Source organism: Alligator sinensis, unplaced genomic scaffold (assembly GCF_000455745.1).
Source record: "Alligator sinensis unplaced genomic scaffold, ASM45574v1 scaffold737_1, whole genome shotgun sequence".
Taxonomy (NCBI): domain Eukaryota; kingdom Metazoa; phylum Chordata; order Crocodylia; family Alligatoridae; genus Alligator; species Alligator sinensis.
The window spans coordinates 1,275,070-1,301,528 of NW_005841930.1; the positions used below are offsets into that span (position 1 = coordinate 1,275,070).

A 26,459-nucleotide genomic window follows, 5' to 3' on the forward strand; every position below is an offset into this window, starting at 1 on the left:
CCCACTCTTCCCATTCAGTTCCACCACTTTATTACAATCTGTATTTCACCCACTTTCATCTCTTGCCTCTTTTTAAAATTAACATAAAATGTAATACTTAATCTATAAGCTAAAATTAACATATGAAAACCGCACTGCTAAGAGTTGACGGATATTTTTGTTGCTGCTTTCAGTGTATTCTTTTTCTTCCTTATTGTGTTTAGAATGCATCTGGATTCTATGCAGAAATAGATGGCGCTAAAAAGGAATTACAAGAAAAATTAGCCAATCTGTCTCAATTTGATGACAATTTGGTACAACGGGCTATGGATTATGCACAGGAGCTTCAGGAACTTGCTAATGAGTTGGACTGGTAATATTTAACTACATCAGACTGTATTGTAATGATTCAAGAGCTACTGGTGACACAGACAGGTGGAAAACAGATAAGCAAAAATATAGTGACTTTATATGTACTGTCGGTTAATAAACATTTACTAATTCCTATGAGGTATTATATCCCAGGAATTACCAAATGCCTTAGGAGCTGGTCACATTTTTTTAATTTTATAGAAAAAGAAAAAATTCAAAAAACATTTTTTTTTATAATTTTCCCTTCTTTCTTGATTCATTTCTTAGTTTTTTTCCTTCATAGTCTCAAAATAACATGGGAAATATAAGTGGGACTGGGAAATATAAGTGGGACTTGCAAAAACAGCTTTTATGAATAAGATGCTTCATATTAAAAATGTTCAATAGACTATAATGAAAAGTGGGTCTGTTGCAGTTTTTAGGCAATGTACTACATGTGGAATAATTCAAATACCTAGATGTGCATGAGAATGTGAAATTGGTCCATTTGAGTACATAAAAGATGTTCTAGGTCTTTCTCTTCTAAGGAAGATAAAATTGAAACTTTTCCTACTTTGCTAAGAAGTCATCTTTAGATGGACTTGAATTATGGCCTTATTTACAGTCATGACTTCATCTAAAAAGTATTACTGTAAGAGAATCCTTACAAAAAGCACTTCACCAAACTCTACCTTTAGTAATTAAATAAAATGATTTATATGCATAAATGTTTGCAAGATCAAACCTTAACTGTCCATCAAATATCTAAATAAATGTTAATGGTCATTCTTTATTATATTTAAGCCCTGATTGGGAGTTGAAACTATAGAAAAAGTTATACAAAAAACTTTCATTTTCTTTACTATAAAACAATACAAAGAAGACACTTAAAACTATATATTCTATGATTTTACATAATCTATAGCAAATGACTGCCAAAAAAATTAGCATGTTAGGTTTGAGATCAGCTAATTAATGCGAGTAAATTTATTTAAAGGGAAGTGCCTCACGACAAGTCAACATTTATAGATAGACTTCAAAAGACTGCATCCCCTGAGAAAGTGATTTATTGAGCTCAAGACATTAGGAATTTAATAGAAAACAAATGGAAATATTTATAGATTGTGCAGATAGAAATATGAGGTACTTTTTATTGGAAAGATTATCCTGCAGTGAAAATGTAATCCTTTAAAACATTTATTCTGCCTTCAAATCATTTTGGTTTTGTGGCCTTGCTTTTCTTGGCACTATTTTATTTGATATAGTTTTGAAGTAGGGTTTGCAAGATGTTTCATAAATTTCATGAGAGCACTCAATCTGAAGATGTAATAAGGCCTGATCTTGCAAATGCTTACACGGGTACTTGATTTCATTACCAAGAACAAAACATTGGACTAGGCATTTTCGTGGAGTCGAACATGTGTATAAGTATTTACTGGGTTGGGTTCTAACCCTGAAAAGTCAGGATAAGGTGCTTTAAAGTTCCTTTCTGAACCAAACAAGAGCTCTGAGAGAAATCACTTCTTGCATGAATAAGGCTTGGCTATCCCTGTCTGTCACGCTGGTTTCTGGACTGGCTGCCTTCTTGAATTTTAATACCTTCTGTATGTGGACAGGTTTAGGCTCATTGCCCAGTCCCATCCTGGAGGCCTAGTGGACTGCTTTCAATCTGCTCCCCCTCCTTTGATGGGTCTGGCTTGATAATATTGGAGTTGTATGTCCCACAGACATAGCTTTCAGTTATTGGAAAACACAAATCTTCCTACTATATCGCAATATAGTCTCAGGAGAAGAACAGAGGATGATAGCTTGCTCAATTATTAAATGCCCCTTGAAACGGTCATTAAAAAATAGGATTTTTAAAAAGAAGCCAGCATTTGCATGCCTCTGCTGTCAGCTAAGCCATTGGTAAAATTCCTATTGATACCATGGAAGCAGAGTCAGACTACAGCTGAGTGCTTTTGCAAATCCCATCCAAATCCAGTCCTGTCCCTAAATTCTGGTTTCATTGAAATCAGATTGAAGTAAGGAGGCAGACATAGAGGTCAGAATACTGTTTGGGCCAAAGTGTTACCTATGTTTACAATTCTGTATTGTGATTTCAAAAGTAGATAAGAGTTTGCAATTGTTTTGTATTTTCCATTTGCTATCTTTCTCACAGGAATTTACACAACATTGATACAAATGGGTTGGTACAAAGGGCATTAAATGCTTCTAATGCCTATGAAAATATTGCTAGTTATATCAGTGAAGCTGATGAAATTGCATTACTGGCATTAAACACTACACACCGGGTCAGTGATGTAAGTAATTTTCAGAATATTAACTTGTACTCTGCAATGAGTTGGGATCTCAACATGCTATTACAGGACTTTGGAAGCAAAACCCAGTTATCAATCATGTTTTAGTCTTAAAGCTTCTTTCACACTTATTTGCAAGAATGTGGTTTTAATCCCTGTTCCCTGAATAAATTATAAACTGGTTAGTTACTAAATCCCGCCCCCCCTCCCAATTTCCCCTTCCCCCCATAATTTCGAAAGGATACAGTGTTATTCTTTACTTCTTCTCCTCAACTTCTGGGTAATGTTTACAGACCTACCAAATTCACGGTAGAAGTGGGCTGCATGGAAGCTCTTTTAATCTTGCAGGTCCCTCTGCTGCTGATTGGCTGAGGGATCCTAGTAGTCCTGTTATTTGCTGCTGACTGGCCAGCAGGCAAAAACAGTGCCATATTTAAAACCACAGTTTTCTCCTCCCTGCTGATCAGGAGTGAGTGGCAAGGATCCTCTGCCAATCAGCAGCAGGGGGGGACACGGATGGGACACACGTGCAGGAAGCTGCAAGAGTAAAGGAGCTGCCATGCAACCCACTTCAGCCATGAATTCAGTAGGTCTGTAGTCATATTAATAGATGCTGTTCAATAGCTGACATTTTTACCACCAAAATGTCTATATAACATATATTTGAAGAAACAGAACGAAATTCAGAAGCAATGAATATGGTGATATCTGTTCATCTCTAGTGTCTCAATTTAGTTAAGCTGTTTAGCAAATGATAATAATGTAAAGAAGCCAGAGGCTGGGCAGAACTTGTCTTACATGCATACCAGCCCAGCCTCTGGCTTCTTTACTATTCATTCCATCCAGGAAGAGCACACACCAACTCCAGACCCTTCCTCAGCCTGACAAAGGGTTTTTTAACCTGAAAGCTTGCTAAGATTTTTTTTTCCAACTATTTAAGTTAGTCTAATAAAAGATATCAGATTCACCCAAAGAACCTCGTCTTCTAGTATGGAGGCTTTCTCTTCTGTACTCTCTCTTTGGAGACCATTCAGGCTAAATAGTCCAGCTTCAGGATGCTGCTGCTGGGCACAGTAAGGATGCTGTTACAGGTTACCTTTAAACCATTCTAAATCTGTGGCATGTTAGGTGGTGTTAAAGTTAGAACAGTTTCAGAGCAGTTGCATATTAAGGCTTGATATCATCTCTGAGCTGCACAACTGTGACTAACCACTAGAAGGCACGATGAGCAGAGGCATTGTCAGGAGCCAGGAGGCAGGAAGCCTGCCTCCCCAGACTCCGTGCTCTGACCACACTTGGCACTAAGCAGTCCTTTCCCACTTCCCCATCAAGAACACAAGAGGCAGAAGAAGGAAGCATGCCCTCCCCCAATTCTCCTGGATAGAGGAGAACTGCCTGGATACGGGGCAAAGGCCTAGCCTATGAGAGGAGAGCTGTTTGTCTGGCCTCTTGCCCAAATGTCTGTGTGACAGGACCTGTGTCCAGGGGTGCTGTGGTGCCCCCTGGGTGAGAACATAATTCCTTCCCACTGTGACCCCTCTGGGTGCCATTCCTTAATGTTAGACTGCCATGCCTTGATGTTGTTCCCAAAAAAGGTTGGGAGGCTGCTCTAGGGAGTCCAGAGAGAGTCTAGTCCTAGTTCTATTTGCCTTCAACCAATCCACTGTGGCCCTCCCAGCCCTACTGATGCCTTATGAAACCAAGTGCCTTATGGGCTGTGTTTATGGCCTCTGTCTTCCCCCATAGCCATACCCATGCCTCGCAAATATTACAGGTTATCACATAGGCGACGCATAGGAGGGCATGGGGGGGGCACGTGCCCCCCCTCAGATTGGCTGCTAACACACTGCCAGCTTATGCGGGTGGTCACCACTCGCCACACGCTCCCCCCTCTGCTGATACCACTGTCGGCTTTTGCACCCACTCACCACTCCCCACCCCCACCGCTGCTGCCAGTGTCTGTGGGCAGTTGTTGCTCTCCACCCCACCGCTAATGCCACCAACACTGCCACCCACAAATTGTGCCCCCCAGGAGGTACCAGTCATTCATGGGTTATCACTTCTATGGGGTAACTCACCTCCAAATGTAATGTTTGACCCTTCAGGACTCAAAAACTTTGTCAGGGCTTTGGCTTTCCAGCCTTGGCCACCATTTTCTGACTGTGCCTCCCTTTAACCCAGATCCACTGCACTTTACCTTGGCTCTTGGGCACCAGGCCCTATCTTGCCCTTCCTGGACTCTGTGCTCCTGGCCCCAGTGGCCCTCCTCAGGCTCTGGCCTTGGCCCTCAACCTTAACCTTCTCTATTGCCTTTCCTGGTTCAAGCTTTGGCCCTCTCAGCTCCCGCCTACCTGTGTCTTATGCCCCAGACCCCTGGCAGGGTCCAAAATCCCAAGTGCCCCTTGGGCATCCCTGTGCCTCCTCTTCACTCTTTACAGCCACACCTGGTCCAAGGCAAGTGATAACTTTAAAATGAAACATCCCCCATCCACTTGGGGTAAAACAAATATTTGACCAGCCATCCCTCCATAGGCTCTCTCCTCTGTGTCTTCAACACATTTTGCATCTGCTAGGGTCTCTCAAGCCACCCTCCCTCCTGAGAGCTCCATCCCTTGTAAGGAACTGGCCCTTCTCCCCTGCCTTTCTCCAGGCTCTGACTTTTAAGTGCCTTGGAGTGCTTCCTTTTAGGTCAGGTGACTGTCTATCCCTGGCACAGATGTTCCTCTTTAGGTCTGATGGGCAGATTTCTCCTCCCGATTGCAGCTTAGTGTAATTCCAGCTGCTTGTTGATCTCCACAGCCCAGCTAGCCATGTGCTTTTCCCTGTCTAGTAACAGGAGCCTTTGATTTCCTGTTAAAGGCTGGTTCAGGTCTCCTGGAGTTTTTAGAGTCAGTAGCATGGTGCAATGTGGGATGGGCTCATACCCACTGGGGGAGAAGGAGGGTGTTGGCTTGGTGCCAGTATCCCCACCTTGGATAGTAGAGCTTGGGAGGATGAAAAGTTTGATAGGATGGAGGGGCTTGGAGCTGCACATCCTGGGATGCTAGATGACTACAAATTGGTCACTTTATCTCCATGGACCATCTAACACTAGGTAGAAGGGTTCAAAGATAACCCTTATGCAAAGTGGCTTAACTTTAAGACACTTAGGCTACATCCAGACAAGCATGGCCATGTAGTATATGGCATCACAGATACATCTGTGGTGCCACATACCACATGTTCAGCTGTTCTCTGCACTGAAAGGGAGCAGTGCAGGAGTTTTGATCCCTATATATCAAAGCAGTGTGTGCTGCTCAAAACCAGAGCCTGGCTAGCTGGAGTCACGCTCTGGCTGCCAGCCAGGTTCTGCGTGACAGGATCACTGCTGCTGTAGCCCCAGGAGGCCTCCAGAACCCCAAGTAAGGCTGATGGAGCCAGCATAGTGCTGGTCTCAGCCTCCCCTACCCCACCAAGGGCAACCTGCCATGCATCAGAGGGCATGTGGCACAGGCGTTCCCCAAGGACAACAAGCACCGTCACAAGGTGCACCGCTGCTAGTTGTCTGTTGGGAACCAAGGTGTGGATGAGGCCTTAGAGAGTATTTAGCACAGTTTATCATACTTTAATGTGTGGGGACTCCTGTTTTAAGTGCCTTTAGAATGGTTTAAAGGTAATTTGTAACACCACTCTAAAGTTTACCATATTGACATGTCCTTAGGCACCTTCTATTTAACCTATAGTTTGCTCCTTTCTGAGTCTGTTGGTGGGGAGCTGAGGATGGCAGCCTCTTTTTTTTGAAGGATAGGCTCTGAATAGCACGCCTGCTTGTTAAGGTTATATTTGAATTGCCTAATATAGATGACATTTCTACTATTCTTCAAGCTGATTGTTCAGTTGACCTGTCTGGAGCAAACATGTTTTTTTAAATCTCAGTTAAAATCTACAGAAAATTTGTATTTCATGCATTTTTTTCATTTAGTCACCAACATTTTACTTTAGCAGAGAAAATGAAGCTACAATGATTTTGTAGTTTGTGCCTACATGAAATACAATGTCATCCAGAAATGCAACCATAGAAAGAAAGACATTTCATCTAGCCTGACACTAACTCTTTTTTTAAATGAATCTGCAGGCTGTAGTTGGAATTGACACTCAGATCATCTACCATAAAGATGAAAGCGAAAGGCTTCTCAGTCAAGTCAAGAAACTACAAGAAACAGCCAATGCTAGTAAATATACATTATTTTTCTATTGGTTTTGCTGCTTTTCAGTACTATAATAGTTCTGCATATAAAAATGGATTTCAGAAGCACATCATTAAGGAGGAAATGCTGTTTTGACAGAACAGTGTATTGATCAAAGTGAGAATCCAATGCATTAGAAGAGGCAAATGCATAGTTTAAGTAGCTAATAGGGTGCCAAGATGCCAAAAATTTTCTTTTATTTACAATGAGAACATTATACGACTATTGAAAAATCAGTCACCTGATTCTGCAATTATTTATTCATCTGGAGAACTTTACTCGTATGAATAGATTCTCTGAGTTCAGCATATACATTTGTTAATGCTTGCAGGATTTGACCCTACAAATCTGGTAGGAATAAAATAAGATTTAAAGGATCAATGGAAATTACTGCTTATATATTTCAAGATGTCATGCTGTCCATAAAAGCTTGCCATGAAGGTAATCCTGTAATACATTAGTAGCTGTTAAAGGCTGCTCTTGATCACAGAGCTCTTTTTAAGAGGTGACCTTTGATGTGGACTGAGGAACATCTTACAGTTTCTTCTGAAAGAGCTCTGCCCAGTGAACAGTGGACATCAGCTGGAAGATTGCTTGACAATTTAGATTACCTGAAGGCAACATTGCTAGAAGGCATTATATTAAAACAGGCCATGAAAAGCACTGTAGTATCTAGTGTAGAAAATACAATATAACTTTTCAGTATAGAAAAACTTTTATCTATTTTTAAGCACTCTTTAAAACCATAGAGGCCAATTGTTTCTTCTGTTTTTTCCTTGCAGATAATGATTTAACTGTTGCAGACACAGCCTGGCGTGTTAATGAAACTCTAGCTAGGAAGAATGATCTGAAAAGCCGCCTGATGAAAGCCATTAAGCAAATCCAATCAACAGAGCAAGGTTAAAGAAATACACCAAATGTTATCTTTTCAGACTATTGAATTTAGACTCGAAACCCACACTGCAGTTTGGAGGCAGCTGACAAACTTTAAAATAAGGCTTTTTGAAACAAATCTGACTTTAATCCACTCAAAATATGAGAAAGTTTCTTGGAATGTTTGTGAAAACAGAAAATCAATGTACATTGTTCTGAAAAACACTCCCCCTCTGAAGTGTATGTTCTTGACATATTTGGGCACATAATACACATTAACAATTTCTCCCAAAATGTCTTATTCATCAAAATTCAACCAAAATTTTGCCACCTGAGTGGTTTAATCAAAACCAGAAAAATGCTCACAAGACAAAGCTGAGCAGTTTTTACCTCTTCAACCTGCACATAAGATGATATACCAATATAAAAGATGATATGGGGAGAAATGTATTTACCATATTTACTCAAATGAAAGACACTGTTTTTTCACCATTTAACATGAGGAGGAAAGCCCATCATCTTAGAATCGAGTATGAGGTGGCAGGGGGATGTGGGGGCAGGCAGCTGCTGTGGCTCCAGCTCCAACCCAAACCCAGGTCAGGACCAGAGAGACAGTTGCTGCCTTACCCCTGCTACCTTTGCACCCCCTGCCGCTCCTCCCCTGCAGCCTTGGGCTCCTGCCACACCCAGTCTCTCCTGTGCACTGCTTCTCCCTACCCCCTGCCCACCTCGCCCTGCTTATTGGGCTAGGCTGGAGCCATGCTAAGTGCCCCAGGCTGCAATGGGGATGGAGCCTGCTGGGGACCTGAGACTAAGGGGGGCAGAAGCAGCATGGAGAGGGACTTAGGCTATGGTGGGTAGGCATAAGGGGGCTAAGTGGACATCAAGAGACAAACCGCATGCTTCCCCCACTGCCTCCACACTATTTGCCCCCTACCACCTGTCCCTTACTGCCCCTGCTGCTTCCTCCACCACCTACCCCCTTACTGCTTCCCCCACCATCCCACTACCCACCCCATTATTGCCCCTCACCTGCCCCCACTGTCTGTCCCCCAGCTACCTGCCCCATTACTGCCCCCTTCAGCAATTTTCCCCACCACCACCTGCAATAGTGAGGGGACACATTTAAGACAGTCCCCCAATAATTAGATTTTATACATGGAAAATTATAATAAATGTATCCATTTTCCATATATAGAATCTAATTATTGAGGGTCGTCTTAAATTCAAGTTCATCTTAGATTTGGGAAAATACATTAATTCCTAGGAAGTCATTCTTTTTCAAATAAATAAGAACATGAAAATGCCCTTTAATACTGAAAGTGGAGAAACTCATTACACTGCACTTTCCACTGAATGATGAGATAATTTATTTTGCCATCTGAAGACACCTCAATTTGCCTTGCCCCTCAGGTTATTAAAAACTGCTCTCTGCCACGTTATTCTTGACATTAATGCATACTGAATAATCCATGCATTTGCAAACCCACTGCACTGTTGGCTAAAACCTAATTTAAGTATATATAATGCTTGACAGATAGAATATTTTGGGAGTTAGCCATTAGTTTGTGACTGACTAGGTATCACCTTAGTTCTTCAAATATAGAGAGGCCACAGAGGATTCATCAAGTATTCAACAAGTCCTGAAAGTCAAGTGAAGGTGGTCAACATTGCTTTAATTGAAACTTCATTTTTAAGGGAAAAAAAGGGGAACTTTTTCTGATCAGGACATTCTCATGTCTGGCTTTTTTGAAATGTTGGGCATTTTCATAAAATAATGAAGAAAACTTTTAAAAGATAAGTTGTCAAAAATAACACACGTTTCCATCTTGTTTTTGTTTTTCCCCTATAAAAACTTTACAGTTTTTCTTCCAGAAACTGTATGGAAGACAAAATACATGTTTATCATCTCTGGTCCAAGGTACCTGGATACACCATCCATTCCCAAAACAGTGAAAAGATTAGATTATAACACTCAGTAATTATAAGCTAAGAAGCAGTCATCATTAAAATAGCAACAGACAATGGGAGGTCTTGATCATTCCCTGTGATATCTGAAAGATAAAACAATGGTTTGCTTTTGTCCTCAGTCTCTACACAAGGTGCTTAACTGTGCAGTAGTGTAGTTTACTGCAAAGTAAGCATCTGCATCACATGCTTACTATGCACAAACCTCGCTAATCACAAGTAAAATTGCTACCTGCAGATGCAAGTAGCAAATTTACTTTTGATTAGTAACGGTGCAGTAGTGCTTATGTAGACGCCCGACTGGGAGCAAATCTGCTCCTGGTCAGCTGTCCACCAGGGGGTAGGAAATTGCTTTCTGCCCCTAGAAGCTGCCTGCTGCTGGGGCGGGCTCTGCCACCAGAACCCCATGCAAGGACTATGTCTCCCTGCCCCGGCAGCAGGGAGCTCCAACTCCCTGCTCCGAGATGGCAATCAGGGAGGGGAGACTGGGAGAAACCTATCTCCCAGCATTGGCTCTGCAACCACAGAACTGGCACTGAGAGATAAGGATCTCCCAGAACAAGCCCTGAGGTCGTGGATCTGGCACTGGGAGATAAGGATCTCCTAGCTCTGGCCCCCAAGTGTGGAGCTAGCACTGGGAGCTCTCTGCTGGCAGGGGCTGAGGAGCATGTTCCTCACTCAACTCCACAGGTGGGGAACAGGCTGAGGAGCTTGTTCCCTAACTTGTTCCCCACCCAGCTCCGAATTCACAGAGCTGAGCAGGGAACAAGCTCCCCATCCTGTTCCCCACGCAGCTCTGCACTCATGGATCTGAGCAGGGATCAAGCTCCACAGCTTGTTCCCCAGCCTGTTCCCCACCCAGCTCCACACTCACTGAGCTGAGCAGGGCACAAGCTCCTCAGTCTCCACCCTGCATGCAGGACAGGGACTGGGAACTGTCCTGGTCAGGGGCAGGTCCCAACCCCATGCCCTGAATGGGTGATTGAGGCCCAGGGCTTGGAAAGAGCTGCAGGAGTTGGGTAGGTCCCCTGCCTCAATCTGCCTGTGGGGCAGCTAGCAGCGAGCTAGCTGCCAGCTAGCTGCCCCATAGACAGATCGGGGCAGGGGACTCAGGCTTGCCCCTTCCCTGCAGCTCTTTCCAAGTTCCCTGCCCCTGATTGGGAAGCCAGGACAGGAGCTCCTTGCTGCCAGGACAGGGGGATATTGTCCCTGCCCTGGCAGCAAACAGCCCATGTGAGCAGGGTGTGAAGTCCCAGCCCTGGCCAGGAGACAGCTGTTTCCTGGTTAGGTGCTCCCTGTCAGCCCCTAAGCTAGCACCCAGGGGAGCTCCCCCCTGGTGGCAGCAAGGGCCCACTGCAGGGTCCCAGGAAGTGGGAGCAGTTTGCTGCCATTAGGGAATAGCTCCCCCTCCCCAGGAGTGTTTGCTTGCAAGTAGTTTATTTGCAAGTAAACTAATCCTGGATCAAATGCATGTGTAGGCATGCCCAGTGTGAAACAGCTCCATGGGCTGTTTCCAGCACTATTTAAGCATACCTCTTACTAATCTTGTTTTCCCTTTCTGAGGCATTAATTATAGGTACTATACTTCTCTAATTGGGTTTATTATTGCTTTTTCTCTCTTACGTAGGAGATGCTAGACAGCACTTGGACCAATCTAAACTTATGGCTGATGAAGCATCACATACTGCCACAACAGTAACCGAAGCTACAAACCCAATGGCTAATAATTTGAAGAAATGGTCTCAGGATCTTCAAAACTTTGAACATGATGCAGCTGCATATGACAGTGCTGTGAACTCAGCTGGGGATGCAGGTAACATTCTGTATTATGGTACATCAATAAGTTTTAGTGTTACTTGACGCTAGTACTGCAAGTGTTCATCATGTGGTATAGGTAGATCAATGATTGTATCCACTGCATATAGTAGGAGAAGTCTTCTCTGTCATTTTAGAACATCATTTTAATTACCAGTTAATCATAGAATCATAGAAAATTAAGGTTGGAAGGGACCGCAGGAGGTCATCTAATCCAACTCCCCAGCTCAAAGTAGGACCATCCCCAACTAACTCGTGCTTACTTGAAAAAGAGACTTGATTCCTTGACAGTGTTGAGTGGATGGGCATTTTCAAGAGTGACTTTAGGCATGTCCACATGTCGTGTATGAAGAGCCAAGTGCCACCATTGAGAAGCATGCCCCACTCACCACTTTGTGGCTCTGGCCACATCCTCAGGGCAACACTAAACCAGCCACACTGCCTGATTTTCAGGCCTTGTTTCACACTGAGTGGGAGTAATTAGGTCGGGTTTACTTCTCAGCAGCATTCTCGGGCTTGCAAGAGAGGCAATGCAGGCATGCCTTTAAGCATTTACAATATGCCTAAACTGCATCCCTGGTGTTCATAGAGAGGACCACATTTGATCCATGTCATTATCCTTGTATATGCCAAACCCTGAAATGCAGTGGTAAGGCTGTCCTGGGGACACCCTCCATGCACAGTCAAGCACACCAAGTGGAAGACTCAGGACAGGGTGCAGTTGCACCCCTGTTTGATTCTTGCTCCATCCAAACTTTAAAACAAACTACCTGGCAGTGGCAGCAGCATTTCTATCCAGGCATCAGTGAGGTAGTCAGTTGAGTTCATGGCTCATTGGAATCTATCTGAACCCTGCTAATCTCTCTTTATGACAGGTATTAATGGCCCTCTCTCCTTAAAGGTCTTGAAGTTCCACTATTCAAACTATTCTTTCTTCTGAAATTTTGCAGTCTGTTAGCCATTCTGGGTAATGTCCGTCTTCTATTTCACACCTGTGCAGACTGTTTTTAGCTCTAGATAAAAAAAATAACCCAGGTATGTTAATACTAACTCAGATGAATGCATGACTGACAGTGAAGTACTGGAGGCACTAAGACACTCAAGAAGGCTAGAATTAATTTTACAAATAAGAGATGTTCATTTAACTATAATGACTACGGGATTAATGAAACACTATTTTTTTAGTATTTTTGCCTTATTTTGTTGTGTTTTTTAAACTTAATATATAGTCTGTCAAATTAGTGTAAATTCCTATAAAGTTATATTGGGTTTTGCTTTGATCTTTAACTGAATAATATAGTGCTAGGTCCCTGTCATATTAGTAAAATTTCTAATTTCTGTTTAACTGGAGAAACATGCGTTGTTGTTGTTGTGTGTGTCTGTGTATCTCTCTATATATCTACTTTGGTTAGTCTATAAGGTGAAAATTGACCTGCTTCTGTATATGATGATGTGCCACACCATCTGTACCCCACTTTTTAAAATACTAGATCTGCCCACAAACATAGAGCTTAGTAAGAAAGAAGAGTCCAATAGATCTCAAGAGCAGGGGGTGCATTGTTTTACTATGTAATTTCCATGTTTGGCACATGAGAGCAGAAATGGATGGACAGAGCATGTTTGAGGGCCATCTTCCATGGGCATGCCAGGGGTACGCAGTGCAGATACACCCTTAGGAGCTTCAGTCTTATTGAAAGTCAAGGGACCATAGGCTCATAAGTGCTTAAGTCAGTTTTGAAAATTGGATGAAGGCCTTTTGAACATTTTATACTACTTCTTAAATACATCTTGCTATTTTGTTACCTTGTTATTTGTAGCATCTATAGGCCAACAGAAAACATGGCCCCATTGTGCTGCACATTAGAGGAGGAACATCCCACAGCCTGAAGAGCTTAGAGTCTAAATAAGCAAAAGAACAAAGGCGAGGGAAAAGACTTATATAAGACAATAAATAAATGGATTGGCCTGCAAATATCACATTAGTTTCATAATTTGGATGATAAGGGGGAGAGGGGTTTTTGTAGGAAAGGATCAGTTGAACAGGAAGACAAAGGAAAAAGCAGAGAGAGGCCCTGGAAGGGGGGGAGTTCAAGGTGGTAGAGAAAGGGAAGCATGTAAGTGAGGCTAAAGCAGAGAGGCTGGGAGAAGAAGAGTGGGAGGAAGAGTAAAAGAAATAGCCAGTCAGTATCGAGGAGAAAATATCTGGAATAAAAACTACAGAATGCAGCCTCAGGACCTCAGTGGTGTCTTGCAGCTGTTTCTCCTTTAGTGGCCAGCTGAACCTCTAGCAGACCCTATTCAGGCATTTCTCTCTTCCTCAATCTTACATAGTTTCATGATTTGGGGGATAAGGGAGATAAGGGGTTTTTAGGAAGGGATCAGCTGAATAGAAAGACAAAGGAAAGGGCAGAGAGGGGCCCTGAATGGAGGGAATTAAAGGAGATAGGAGACAGATGGGGAACAGATATCCCATGAAAGGGAAGCCCTCCCTGCAAGAAAATAATGAAGTGGTTCTCACTTTTGTACACCTATAACTGGGAGTACTGTTTTAGTTAAAAATATGCTGCTAATTCCCTATACTGTCATAGAATTTGTTTGGTTTGATATCTGTTCCAATGGTCATAGGAATAGGGCCATACCTTATGCTACAGGGGGAGGCAAAAATCTCCATAATCCTTTCCAATCTCATGATGGAAAAAAAAATCCTTCCTAACCCCAAACCTGGCAGTCAATTTGACCCTAAATACATAAGCAAGGTTCACTGGCTGAGTATCTGGGCAGTTTCTGAATGTTGACAGGAACACTAGCACACCCCAACCAAACCTCCGTCTGTATGTAATCTTCCATCTTGAAGCAGTTCAGGAGTTCTGCCTCCATTCCTTTTCATGGAAGGCCATTCCAAAATGTCATTCCTCCATTAGAAACCTTATTCTAATTTCCCTGTTTATATTTGTGCATGACCAACTTTTATATATTTGATTTTGTTCCTTAATTCAAATAGTTCTTCTCCCTCCTTGATTTCCACCCTTTGAGCAAATTTACAAAAAGTAGTAATATCTCTTCTCAAGTTTCATTGCAATCTCCAACACTGCTACACAAGAATCTCCCCTGGTAGGCCAGGGCAAGCCAAAGCAGGTATTATTGACAGAGCTTAGTACGCAAGAAGAGTCCAACAGAGTAGGGGTCCATTCCTACCCTTGGGGACAGGAAGCCTGTTAATACCATTCTCCCAAGGAGTAAGACACAAAAAATATTCTATCACCAGAGAGGTAATAATATTAAATATCTAGATTTCTTCCTTTTCCTCTCTCAGACCTTCTTGGAGCCAGGGGTTACTCAAGGTTTTCTTCCATGTGCTACACTGAGCCATTCTTTCCTGTGGATAGATAACCTCATTTACAGCCAATACATGTTGCCTTCCAGAGTATACAGTGCCCAAAAAGAAGATCTTATTGTTGGCCGATCTTTTGATGGAAAGCTAAACTGCATCAGTAACTAACCTCATGTTTCAGGACTCCAGACTGAATTCAAGGATGACATAAAAAATTGTCATTCCTGGTGTGATTGGTAAGCTATTGTTATCGACATATTATGGACATCCACAGGGCTTCTTGTTAGAGGCCTGCCCCCTTCTGGCTCCTGCTGTGATTTACTGTATTGGCTTAGCAGAGTATATAGTTCCCACTCTAAATTTGACCTTCCATTTCCAATTTGTCACTAGATACTTATGGCGTGACTGATGTGTTCAAACTCACTCATATTGAAAGACTTTTTTTTAACAAAGAGTTTGTAAAAGTAAGCAGACCTAAACTAATTCTACCAGTTTTGTTCTAGGTTACAAAAGGGCATGTGCAATTAATATAAAAACATGTAAATAGCCCAGTTCTTGTGTTAGCTTAGATGGCATTGCATGCTGAAGATCTGTAATCCATGGTGCTGGTTTTGTAGTATTTGGCTTATGTTGCTGAAACACTCAGGTTTTACCTACATTGCACATGTTTTAAAGAATAGACAGGCTTCAAAACAAAGAGGATAAGAATAGTTTTAAGAGAGGGAGGTGTATCAATATTGCTGTTATCCCTTTTAATCGCTGGTAGATTTTTTTTTTTATTACTAGATAAACAAGCTCAAATGACATCATTAAGAGGAATCTTTTAATCTTTTCTTCCTAGTTCCCTCAACCTCTCAAGGACTAAAAATCAATATTTTTGTAGGATAAAAGGAAGAGATTTATGGGGAGTTTATCATAATACTACCAATAGTAGCACTATGAGAAAAGTCAATTTGGTGTTTTCATTATATATCCATTTTTCAGATTTAATATCTTGGATATTTCAAATGTCAGTGGGTTATGTCTTATTTTTCAAGATATCAGTTCAGGTCCAATTCCACCTCATCTTGTTAAAATAAGGAGCTGAACTTTGGTAGTAATGTTTGGGTTCCTGATCTAAAAATGAAAAACGTAGATCCCTTTGCCATGAGACTGCTCTCAGTTTCAGATGCATGATATTCAAGTTGCAGGAAGTTTCTAAAGCATTTTTAAGCTAATTGTTATATTGTAATTTGTAAAACAGCAATAGCTGAGGATTTATCTGCCCTCGAGGGAATCTTTGGATGGTGTAAAGCTCAACAATGCGGGTAATAGAGAATGTGCCAAAAATGGGCAGACCCCTTCAGGGGGCATGACTTGGGCATAGACATAGCACTCCAACCTAACTTCAGCCAGCAACACATGTTGTATGGGACTGTAGCAGGTATTGTAGTTTTCTGAGTTGTTCTGAGTTAGGCTGGCAGTGGTTTTAACCCCTAGCCAACAAAGCACTTGGCAAATAGAAAGATAGCTTCACTTCCCTTCCTTGTGAACTCAGAACCCTGTGAGTCTGTCTCCTAACAAATTAGTACTGTTAATAATACAGAAATAAGGAAAGAAGCCAAATTGAAGAAAAAAGCAGATGGGTGCCATACACAATCCACAAAGTAAAATTACAGAGGCCACAAATTCCTTCTTATCAGTTATACTGAACCATTGTTCTTAAAGAATGCAACATCAATATTAATTGCGCTGTCTTACTTGCATACAACTTGTGGCTAAGAGCCCATTTAATTGTACCTAACCCATTGAATATCCATTTAATTAAAGATGAGAAATGCTGTGATATGTTTCTCTCGCATTGGACTCCAATGTAATTAAACTGGATTGTAATTAGTTTTTCTTATTTGTTCTTTCTCCGTAATTTTTCTGTCTGCCTATCTGCTAGCATAAGGCTTTCCATCTCTTGGAATGCAAATGTCCCAATGAGGGAACCCTCTTAAGAGCTACTCTTTTCTCACCTGCTCCAAAAGGTGAGCACAAAACTCCTGCCTAGGTGCTTAGGTACCTAAGCGGCTGTGCTGTAGGTGCCTTTAGCCAAAAATTACTTTGTTCAGCTGCTGTACAAACTCAGAATTGCTGTCATCTTGGCTCAGTGTTTAGGTGTCTAAATGCCACCTAAGGCTACTTAGGGTTCATAAATGAGGTGGTAATGCATCTGCCTTTCCTCACAGTCCTGAACAGGCAAGCATGCTTAGAGCACATCTAATACACACTAAGTTCAACACCCATGATCAATTTAATTAAAAAACTGTGGTGATGGTGACAGACTTTTGCAAAATGGCTCACTAGTTAGCCGGCCCTCTAAAGTGAGAAACCTGGACTTAGTTCCTCCAAACCCACGTCTCTCACCCTGACCCCTAGACAAGATGCAAGACTGGGGTCATTGTGTTGACACCTATACTATGCATGCATGAGTGTAAGAGTCACAGGGGCAGGACAAGAACAAGCAGAAGGGAACATGACACTGTATCCTAGTGCTTAAGGGAGTCCCCTCAAAGAGCCTCTGGATTCTTGGCCTTGCAATTAGGCAGAATTTTTGTGAATTGCTCACATGGACTTAGGTGGACTCTAGGAATCTTGTAGGCACTAGCTGCCAGTTTCTGTTCCACCTATTGGATATCTAAGTGATTTAAGAACCTAACTGTGATTCTGTTCCACACTATGTCAAGTCCCTGAAAAACCATGAACACACCTATTTTTGTAACACACCATTGTCTCACCCTTAAAATTGAATCACAGAAAATCAGGGTGGTAGATGACCCTGCATTAACAGTTTTCCAGGGACTTGAGTTTCTCTGTGTGTGCAATGGGGGATAGCTACCCCATGAGTATACTGTGAGGTTACATTCATTAACATTTTAAGGTCCTTGGAGACCCAGAAGAAAGATGTTCCAGAAATGAAAGGTTGCTCTTGTTGTTCATACCTCAGTAACACCTAGAGACACTACCAGAGATCAGAGCTCTGTTGTGCAAAAGCAGCCCCTTCTGAAAAAATTGTGCAATAGTAGGCATTGATCCTGCACTCCAGTGGGGGCAAAAGTCCTAGGAGACCACCAGATGGTGGAACTGTACAATAGCCTGTCAGTTGTGCCCCCACTAACAGCCTGCTAGCCACTGCCACCCAGGGCACAGAGATGCCCTGTGAAACCCCAGCTGCAAGCTGCTCAATGCGGTGTGTCCCTGCACTTACAAGCAGACTCTTTGAAGTCAGTAGAGTTCTGAATGGATGCAGAAGACCACCCATACAAAGCAGTTTGCAGGATCATGCCCTTTAAAGGCAAGAAGCAAATGGCAGATGAAGCAAAGAAATACTAATGAGCAGGAAGGGAGGGAGAACAGAGTTCTACTGGTCAGCTCCAGTATTACATGGTGTTTCCTTTCTGTTTGCAGTGAAGAATCTAATAGAAGTCTTCCCTCAGCTCCTGGATAAACTACGGAGGGTAGAGCAAAAGTCACCAGCAAATAATATTTCTTCCAGCATTCAGCGGATCAGAGAACTAATTGCTCAAACTAGGAGCGTAGCAAGCAAGGTAAAACTCTTTGATTAAGTATTTACTTACATCATTGTTTTTCAGCTTGTGGTCTAAGGCAGCATTTTTCAAGCCATGGGTCACAACCCAAAAGTGGGTCACAAGAATATGTGAAAGGGTTGCCACATTGCAGCCCTGAACATTCCTGATATGTTATCTTTTCCTAGTAACTTAGGGCGCTGCAGACATAAAAACAAAAAAAACAGTGCTTTACTTTAAACTCAGTGCATTCTCATGCCAAGCCCCGCGTATACCCAAAAGAGGCAGCACGTTATTTCAACCCAGTTCACCTGATGTCTGTAAAGATCGGGTGCTCATGCTGATTCTTCCTGTAAAGCATGGGGAGGTGCAGGGGGGTTAACATCTGCAAGCAGCCGGAATGAGCACTGGACAGCAGTAAACATTACAATGTTAACAGTGACTATTTGCAAGAAATTAGCATTACCATTGCATTCATAGCCACAAAGATGGTGGTAATGTTAATTAGGCAATTGTCATCATGTTAATGGTGGTCAGGGTAGCAGAATCATTTAAAGCTGAAACTAATGGTATCTACTGCTTTTCATTACTCAGCTGCCAATACAAATTACAAGCAGCAGCAATCATGACATTTTTAAGCCAAACATTGCAAGTTCGCAGTAGATTTTTTTTTACATAAGAAAGACTTTATCTTATATATATTTAATATGGGGAAATCTCATTCCCACACTGATATTCATCACTAGTAACAGCAAAATTGTAAACATTTTTGCTGGTAAACACCATTGAACAATGTTGATTTTGAGAAGGAAAATGATATATGTCTAGCTGCATTTGGAGGATTTCTAAGAATCTAGTATAGAAACACAGGTGTATAGGTGTTGTATTTTGTCTATACCCATTAGTTCAAAAAGGCAAAACTCAGTCAGCACCTATATAATATTTAACTGCTCTATAAAATGTATTTTAGCTTTAAAGTGCATAGTGCTTAAAATCTAAAAGCACTGCTTACAGTATGTTTAAAGGTATCCTGAATTATAGGCATCTAGGTATGATTACCCATAGAAAATTGCACTCATACTAGCCTTATTGTGATGTAGACTGTAGTGGAGTGCACTGACTGCAATAGATTTTCTCCTGATTTACATCCAAGCATGTGAGAGGAGAAACAGGCATGCTATTTTCAAAACAAAGTATTAGGAAGGAGTTTTAAAGATATACAGGCTGTTTATTATGCACTAGTGCTGATTCAACTGAGCAAGTCCTATAAAAGCTAAGCTAAAGTTAAGCATGTACTTAAATGCAGTTGAACAAGAGCTCTAATGAAAGGGGTAAAAAAAGTGTCTTTCAGTATTTTCTCTTAATTTTTTCATGTGGTACACTGACTTGGGTTGATTTAGACATTCCACTCTTGTCAGTAATAGTAAGGGAAGCTGCGGACAAATTCACTTTTGGCAAATTTCCCTTGAACAGAGGAGCGGGTTTTAGGGAGTGGGGTGGTGATCCAGTCACACCTGCTTTCTACTGTGTAGCTCACTGAGGTGTCCAGGAGACATGCTGGATGTGTTGATAGCTTCAGATGTGTGGAGCCCTGAACTTCTGGCTCTCCAACAATCTGGGAAGGAACTCAGTTTGGACCATAGAGGAAATGGGGGGGTGAGGCATGACTGGCAGCCCCAGAGTGTTGGAGGACATTGGGTAGGCAGTCAGGGAGCAACAGCAGGAGGTAGGGACCAACTCATCACTACTGCTGTCCCCAGTTGACCCAAGGTGTGCAGAGCCTCCAGGCTGCTTCTGCCCTGCTCCAGCCAGAATTTTCAGGGAGTGGCTGCATAGGGTGTGGTGGGGGTGGGGAGAGCAGTGGTGGCAGACTTTCTGCACCCCAACACACAGAGAGATGTGAGAGCTGCAGGTAAGAGTTGCTGGGAAAGGGCTCCACTAGCTGCAGCATGCCCCAAGCTTCTGCTGTGATTCTGTGGCTGCCCTACAGGGAATAAGGAAGAGGCTTATCCTCCACTGACCCCCAGACTGAGCCCCTTTCCCCAGGTCAATGGTGGAAACTGGGGGGGAGGAGGGGCAGACAGGGAGCAGTAGCAGGAAGGAGGGATCCACTGCTATCACAGTGCTTGACTGACTCAGGGCCAGGGCAAGACCTAGGGCTACTCCAGCCAGGGACTGTAGGGAGCTGCTGTTCAGTGCTGGATTTGGCTGGGGACAGCGGCAGCGGTGGGCGAATGTCCCTTCCTGTACCTGCTCACTCTCCAGACTCCACTCTCTGAATTGGGGAGGTCTATGGAGCATGAGACTGTGTGTACAAGGCCTAGGCCCAGGCTGAGGCCAAGCCAGAACAATCCTGTGGCTCCACTGCTCTCCACCTAGCAGTCCCTGTCTGAGCCCAATGGGCAGATGCACGAGGGAGGGTGGAGAGAGGGCAGCACACTTTGCTTTTGATGCTCTCTGCCTTTTGCTGACCCCCACACCCCGCTTGAACCATGGCCAGGCTGGGAAGCAGCCGTGTGGCTGAGATGAGAGCTGGCTTGGCAGGAGGGAAGAGAAGGCAGCTGGGGCGGGGTTGGAGGTCTCAGGCCAGTAAGGGACATAGGGACTTTCAACTCCAGCCTGAGCACTATGCAGCTCTGGACAGAGTAGCTCAAGCTGGCAGTAGCCATGGGTCAAATCAAGATGGGGCAGGGGCAGGGGACAAGGGAGGGACCCAGGGGGGTTGTCACAGCCTCTAGAGTTCCAGCTGCCTCTGCCACATTTCTCTTTTCAAAATCCTAGATTCACCTATGATTGAGCAATATCCCCAAACAGAAACAATGCACCTAACACAAAACATTTATAACTGTAGGTACAAGTGTCTATGAAGTTTGAAGGCCAGTCAGCTGTGGAAGTCAATCCAAAGACCAACGTAGAAGAACTCAAGGCTTTCACCTCCATGAGCTTGTACGTGAAACTTCAGCAAAACCACCCACAGCTGGCAGTGTCTCCAGACAGATTTGTCCTGTATCTTGGAAACAAAAATGTAAGAGAATAATCTAATTAATTATTTTCTGAAAAAGATACCAGTGGAAATATGTAAGTTGGTTTCTTAGCAACATGTCTCCATCTTCTAACATAAAGGATTTCCATAATGATGTTTTACCCATGATGGTCATAGATGTAGTAGTGGCATGCAAGTGCTAATGATTCCAAGGCACTTGTCTTTATAATTTCTCACTCCCTTTAATCTTCTGCAAATAGCAAATTATGCTGCCTGCAGAGAGTAATATGGAGAAACATAGCTGTAAACTATCCTTGCCATCCACATCCAGCTGGTATTGAGCTTTTCTGAACCAATTATTGTCCTCTGTCAAGCTCTTGTGGGTCCATTTTAATCAGCATTGACTTCTGATAGTGTGGATTTCAAGTCTCAGGTTTCACAGGTCATAGAGATAAGAATGTTTCTTTGCCTGTGGCATCTGCTGCTGCTAAGTACTCTCTGAATTCTCTGCTCTGGAATACCTAGAGGGCTTATGTTCTCATTATCAGAAAGCAGTGTGAGGATTGTGTTTTAAGTTCTGTCAAGTAGGAACAAAACAAGCACATCTCTCACAAAGCCTATGCAATCCTGGGCATGCTGCTAGTTAGGATGGCTTTGATTTTTAATCTCTTGTTAAGAGAATTTCCATGTGCCCCATATATATAAATTAAGAACAATCTGGTAAAGAGAAGATTTAATTATGCTGCATCATACTTTTGCCCTGGAACAAGCATGCATTCCCTTTCATGACACTGACTAGTAAACAGTAGAAGAGCACATTCTCCATGAAATCCACATTCTGTTTTTTGGCAGAAAGTGTCCTAGAAGTATTTAATTTCATAGATTTCATAGACATTAGGGCTGGAAGGGACCTTATAAGATCATCGGGTCCAGCCCCCTGCCCAAGGGACAGGAAGTCAGGTAGGGTCAAAGGATCCCAGTAAGATAAACGTTCAAATGTTTCTTGAAAGTGTCCAGAGTAGGTCCTTGCACCACCTCTGGGTGGAGTTTGTTCCAGTCCTTGGGGGCTCGGACAGTAAAGAAGTTGTTCCATATGTCCCGCCTGAAACGGTCTTGCAGGAGTTTCTGACCGTTGGACCTTGTCATCCCTTGGGGTGCTCTGATGAACAGGTGTTCCCCCCAGATCCTGATGCACACCCCTTATGTACTTGTAGGCTGCCACCAAGTCACCCCTGATCCTGCACTTCTCCAGGCTGAAGAGTCCCATAGCTTGTAGCATCTCTTCATAAGGCCTATTCTCTTGCCCTCTGATCATGTGTGTGGCTCTCCTCTGGACTCTTTCAAGCTTCTCCACATCCTTCCTAAATTGTGGAGCCCAGAACTGGATGCAGTACTCCAGCTGTGACCTCACCACGGCAGAGTACAGCAGGAGGATGACTTCCTGGGTCTTGCTCAAGATGCATCAGTAGATGCAAGCCAGAGTTTTGTTCGCTTTGCCACCTGCGGTATCGCATTTGTGGCTCATATTCATCTCGTGGTCAATCATGACCACCAAGTCTCTTTCGGTTGTGGTGCTACCAAGTGTAGCATTGCCGAGCCTATGACTGTGATGTGGGGATTTTTTCCCTGAGGTGGAGCACCTTGCATTTCTCCACATTGAATGCCATCAGGTTTTCACCCGCCCACCTTGCAAGCCTACTGAGGTTAGCCTGGATCACCAGCCTATCCTCAAATGTAGAGACTCTTCCCCAAAGTGTGGTATCATCAATGAACTTGGCCAGTCTGCTTTTGACACCAGTGTCCAGATCGCTTATGAAGATGCTAAAGAGTACAAGTCCAAGAATGGAGCCTTGGCGGACACCACTGGTCACTGAGTGCCATGCTGATTCCATTCCGTCAACTACCACTCTCTACCAAATATATTACATCAACCTCTTCCCTGTTGTCCAGGTGATAGGTCACCTGGTCATAGAAGGAAATGAGATTGGTCAGGCAAGACATACCCACAACAAACCCATGCTGGCTATCCCTCAGAATGTTGCCTTCTGTTAACCTGTCAAGAATGGTTTCACTGATAATTTTTTCCAAAATCTTCCCAGGGATTGAGGTCAAACTGATTGGCCTATAGTTTCCCCGGTCTTCTTTCCTGTCTTTCTTGAAGATTGGCACCACATTGGCCCTCTTCCAATCTTCGGGTACTTCGCCCAAGCGCCACAAGTTCTTGAATAACCTCATCAGTGGCTGCGCTATGATGTCTGCCAGTTCTTTTAGCACTCTTGGGTGTAACCTATCCGGACCAGTGGATTTATGGGGGTCCAGCCTCTCAAGATGCTCCCTCACAAGATCCACGCCAATGGTGGGCATATATTCATCTTCAACCCGGTCATCCCACATCATGTGAGGCAGGGTGGTCCCTTTGGGCTGGTGAAAAACCGACGCAAAGTGATCATTAAGCAGATTGGCTTTTTCCTGGGTGTTGGTAGTCAGCTGCCCCAGCTGGTTTAACAGGGGTCCAACATTGCCTTTGTTTTTCTTTCAACTCCCCACATATCTGAAGAAGGACTTTTTATTGTCCTTGATTCATGTAGCCACATGGAGTTCAGTTGCAGCCTTGGCTTTTCTAGTTTGCTCCCTGCAGGTGTGGACCAGTGCAGTATACTGCTCCTTAGTGGTGTTTCCTGTCCTCCATCCATTATACACCTCTCTTTTTAGACATAAGAGGTCCGTGAGTTCTCTGTTGAGCCAAGAGGGTTGTTGAGCCCTTTTATCACCTTTCCTATGGGTGGGGATGGATTCTTGTGCTTCTAGGATCACTTCCTTAAGGAGCAACCACTCATCATGAACTCCCCTCCCTGTGAAATCATGGCCTCTCAGGACCTCAAGAACAATCCTCCTGAGCTTATGAAAGTCAGCTTTCCTAAAGTCAAGGACCACTGCATTGCTGGCTGACTTGCCAGGTTTGCAATGGATAGTGAAAGTGACCATCTTGTGGTCACTGTCACCCAACTTCCCTTAGAGCTCATCCACACATGTAAAGAAGCTTTGTGACCAATCAGATTTGGCCTGTTGCTCATCCCATGAGATGTCCAGATAGTTGAAGTCTTCCATGACGACCATACACCGAGAGCGCGCAGCCTTGGCCAGTTCCCTGGCAAATTCTTGGTCAAGCACTTGTTCCCAGTTTAGAGGTCTGTAGTAGACTCCTACCATTGTATTCCCTTCACTACATTCCCCTCATATTCTAACCCAAAGGGTCTCCAGTCTTCCTTCTTGGGTGCCAATCTCAGCTCATAGGGACGTGTAGCTGTCCTTCACATAGAGAGCTACACCCCCACCCCTTTTTTTGGCATGATCTCTCCTATACAGGGTATAACCATTTATACTGGTAGTCCAGTCATAGGAGGAGTCCCACCAGGTCTCCGTGATCCCTAGGAGATCATAGTCATTTCTGTTTAGCAGAAGGACCGGTTCATCCTGTTTGTTCACCAAACTCCTAGCATTAGTGTACAGGCTGTAAGTGTGCCGTTGGAGGCCCTAGGCTTCCTTGTACTCATGGAGAAGCTCTGTTCATGGGCTGGGGCAGGAGTGGGTTCCCTTGAGTATCCTAACGATGCTTGGTGAGCTTGCTCTGGTAGCTGTCCGCCCATCCCTGGCAAGCTTAGTTTAAAGCCCGGTTGAGGAAGTCAGCCATTCTGGCTGAGAAGAGCTTCTTCCCCAGCAGAGTGAGGTGGAAGCCATCTCTTCCCAACAGACCACTGCCTCTCTCTCTGAAGAGCAGACTGTGGTTGTAGAAGCCGAAGCCTTCACGTTGGCACCAGCACCGTAGTCTTCTGTTTACTGCCTTGATTTGTCTCTCCCTCCTCTGCCCATGACCCATAACTGGAAGGATCGAGGAAAAAAACACCTGCACTCCCAATCCCCTGAGCCCTGCTCCCAGAGACCTATAGCCAATCAGGACCTGGTTGGGATTGCTCCGAGCCGTGTCATTTCTGTCCACATGGATAAGGAACATAGGGTAGTGGTTGGAAGTCTGGATAAGTTTTGGGATCCTTTCAGCTACATCCCAGATATGGGCTCCCAGGAGGCAGCAGACCCCCTAGGCTAAGAGGTCAAGGTGACAGATCGCTCCCTCTGTTCCCCTCAGGAGGGAATCACCCACAATGACCACCCTGCATTTCATCTTAGGGATGATACCTGGTCATGTTTCTTTATCACTTGCAGTAGCTGGCAGCTCTTTAGGCTCTACTGGTGCTGCAAGAGGTTCATACCTGTTGCAGAGATCCAGGGAGGTGGTGACCCTGGTACAGTGAGCCTTGAGGCCAGAGACAACCTTTTTCCAGCCCCATGGCTGGACAGTGTGGGAGTGCCTCTTGGCCTTCCTGGTCCTGGCAGGCGACCTAGGTCACTCTTCTGTCCTGGGGTGAAGGGCCCGGCATTAGGAGTCAATCTTCTGTTCGCCATCCCTGATGGAACGCAGCCTCTGCACCGCAGTCTGGAGCTCCACTATCTGGATGCGGTGGATGCTGTTCTGCATGGGAAGGGGGCCATGCAGCATGGGGAGGCTCCCCCACTTTCCTAGCATCTCCCCCACACCTCTCCCTTGGAGTGGATTTGCAGGCCAGACAATGCGGCCCTGCAGCCTTGCTGCCTGAACAGGATTCAGGCGCCCTTAGAAGCCCACGCTGGGACTCCCACCTGGGACAGCAGGCAGGCTGGGACTGCATCTGCCCCCCAGCACCCAGCATGGCTTTCACTGCTCCACCCATCTCCATCCTGGGCAAGTGCCTGGTCTCTGGGCCAGACACTGTGGCTAGGAGAGGTGACATCAGCTCCCAGGGGCTCTGCATGGTTCAGCTCCGGCAAGCTCAGTGCAACGCAAATGGAGGCTCGGCCGTGGATCAGGTGGGCCAAGGAGAGAGCTGAGCCCCTGCCTGCATTGCACCCAGCCTGCCCAGGCTCAGCCATACAAACCCCCAGCAGTTGACACTGCCTCTCTCACCCACAGTGTCTGGCACAGAGGCCAGGCACATGCCCAGGATAGAGGTAGGTGTAGTAGGGGAAGGCATGGCTGGCACTGGGGCA

At 44.1% G+C, this 26,459-nt stretch overlaps 1 protein-coding gene across 3 annotated transcripts in view; it reads left to right on the forward strand.

Annotated features, from left to right (window-relative positions):
* The window catches only part of LAMA4 (laminin subunit alpha 4), a 181,049-nt gene that overhangs the window by 102,940 nt on the left and 51,650 nt on the right, over nt 1–26,459 (forward strand). For all 3 annotated transcript variants that reach the window (XM_006019468.3, XM_025198838.1, XM_025198839.1), the window contains 7 exons: nt 204–352; nt 2,492–2,633; nt 6,745–6,841; nt 7,639–7,755; nt 11,325–11,510; nt 18,276–18,415; nt 21,246–21,419. In XM_006019468.3, coding sequence (XP_006019530.1) covers nt 204–352; nt 2,492–2,633; nt 6,745–6,841; nt 7,639–7,755; nt 11,325–11,510; nt 18,276–18,415; nt 21,246–21,419 — 1,005 coding nt within the window. The remainder of the gene's footprint in view (nt 1–203; nt 353–2,491; nt 2,634–6,744; nt 6,842–7,638; nt 7,756–11,324; nt 11,511–18,275; nt 18,416–21,245; nt 21,420–26,459) is intronic.